The 2,043-nt window shown below is 42.1% G+C and overlaps 1 protein-coding gene across 1 annotated transcript; it reads left to right on the top strand.

The window, feature by feature from the left end:
- Nucleotides 1-304: 304 nt before the first annotated feature.
- LOC131168250 (UDP-glycosyltransferase 73D1-like) lies at nt 305-1,837 on the top strand. Its single transcript, XM_058127553.1, has one exon. It carries the CDS (start codon nt 305-307, stop codon nt 1,796-1,798), a length of 1,494 nt encoding a protein of 497 aa, XP_057983536.1. The 3' UTR covers nt 1,799-1,837.
- The last annotated feature ends 206 nt before the right edge of the window (nt 1,838-2,043 follow it).

Raw genomic sequence — 2,043 nt, 5'->3', positions numbered from 1 at the left:
ATAACTCCCACCAGTTCCAGAATGCGCTGCAGCACATTAAGGTTCACATTTGCACGTCATCATGGGCTCGATTTGTCAAAGTCAAGCTCACCTTATCAGACACGGCCAATTCCGGATTTGCATGAGCCACTAAGCGCTCCATATTTGATTGAATTTACGAACCTGCCGTCCACCAAATCCAAGCCTGCATATATATATGTATTCCCATTTTGTAATCTCAGACAAAAACAAAGTCCTATTCTCTGTTTCCTTTCTTAGATTTGGCTTGAAATTAAAGAGATAGCCAATCACTTCTAGTACCAAAATGGCATCAACACCAAACCAGCTTCACTTTGTTCTAATCCCATTGATGGCACAAGGCCATATGATCCCCATGATAGACATGGCCAAGCTCTTGGCAGAGCGCGGTGTTATTGTAACCATAGTCACTACCCCTCTCAACGCATCACGATTTGCACCGATAGTCAATCAAGCCGTAGAGTCCGGGCTTCCTATTCAAGTCAGTGAACTCCCGTTTCCATGCCAAGAAGCGGGTCTGCCCGTAGGCTGTGAGAGTCTTGACGTTGTACCTTCACGGGATCTTATAAGAAATTTCTACTTTGCGGTTGGTAAGCTTCAACAGCCATTAGAACAATACCTTCAGGAGCAAAAGCTCCCTCCCAGTTGTATAATTTCGGACAAGTACCTTGCTTGGACTTTGCAAACAGCCCAAAAGTTTCGAATCCCGCGGATAGTTTTCCATGGGACATGCTGCTTCTCACTGCTCAGCTCCCACAACATAAAGCTTTATAACGCTCAAAACTCGATCATTTTGAACTCAGAAAAATTTCTTATCCCAGGAATGCCCCAGAAAATTGAGATAACCAAAGCCCAGCTGCCCGGCGAATTTGTTTTGCAGGCTGACATGGATGATATTCGAGGTCCAATACAAGAGGCTGAACTAGCCTCTTATGGGGTTGTGGTGAATAGTTTCAATGAACTCGAACCCCAGTTCGTCGAAGGTTACAGGAATGCCCTACACAAAAAAGTGTGGTGCATTGGCCCAGTTTCGCTCTGCAACAAAGCGCATTCGAACAAGTTCGAGAGAGGCAACAGAGCCTCAATCGAGGAGAAAGAGTGTTTGGGTTGGCTTGATTCAAAGAAACCATGTTCAGTTATTTATGCATGTCTCGGGAGCCAGTGCCGCCTAGTTGCATCACAGTTGATAGAGCTAGGGTTGGGCTTGGAAGCATCAAACCACCCATTTATTTGGGTGATAAAAACAGAAGAATCAATGATTGCAGAATTAGAAGAATGGCTAAAGGAAAATAAATTTGAAGAGAGAATCAATGGGAGAGGACTTTTGATCAAGGGCTGGGCACCACAAGTTCTTGTTTTGTCCCATAAAGCAATCAAAGGGTTCCTAACACACTGTGGTTGGAACTCGACAATAGAAGGCATTTGCTCTGGGGTGCCAATGATAACATGGCCTCTTTTTGCTGAGCAATTCCTTAATGAGAAACTTATAGTAGAGGTTTTGAGGATTGGAGTTCGAATTGGTGTTCAGCTGCCCACTAGATGGGGTGAGGAAGAGAAAGTTGGGGTTTTGGTGAAGAGAGAGGATGTTGAACAGGCTCTAAAGAGACTAATGGATGGGGCGGAAGAAGGAGAAAATAGAAGAAAAAGAGCAAGGCAGCTTGGAGAGAAAGCAAAGGAGACCATGGAAGAGGGAGGATCTTCACACTTGGGCATAACTCTCTTGATCCAAGATATTATCAAACAATCTGAGTTGGACAAGAGGTCTAGGGTTCAGGTTTGAAGGTGTATAAATTTTGTAGCAATAATAATTTGAGTGTTCACACAATTCCCCAAGTACTTTGGACTTCAATTTTCTTTATGAGGCTAGATTTTTAATTTTTCCCCCTATTTTATGCACTTTAGGTTAAATAGTTTCTACTATTATATATATGATACATACATACATACATACATACATACATACATACATATATATATATATATGTATATATATTTGAACCTAGAAAATATTCCAACAATCAACAA

The sequence above is a fragment of the Malania oleifera genome, chromosome 11 (genome assembly GCF_029873635.1).
Source record: "Malania oleifera isolate guangnan ecotype guangnan chromosome 11, ASM2987363v1, whole genome shotgun sequence".
NCBI classification, from domain to species: Eukaryota; Viridiplantae; Streptophyta; class Magnoliopsida; order Santalales; family Ximeniaceae; genus Malania; species Malania oleifera.
The sequence above is the reverse complement of the archived record's forward strand: the minus strand, read 5'-3'. Positions and strand labels throughout refer to the sequence as shown.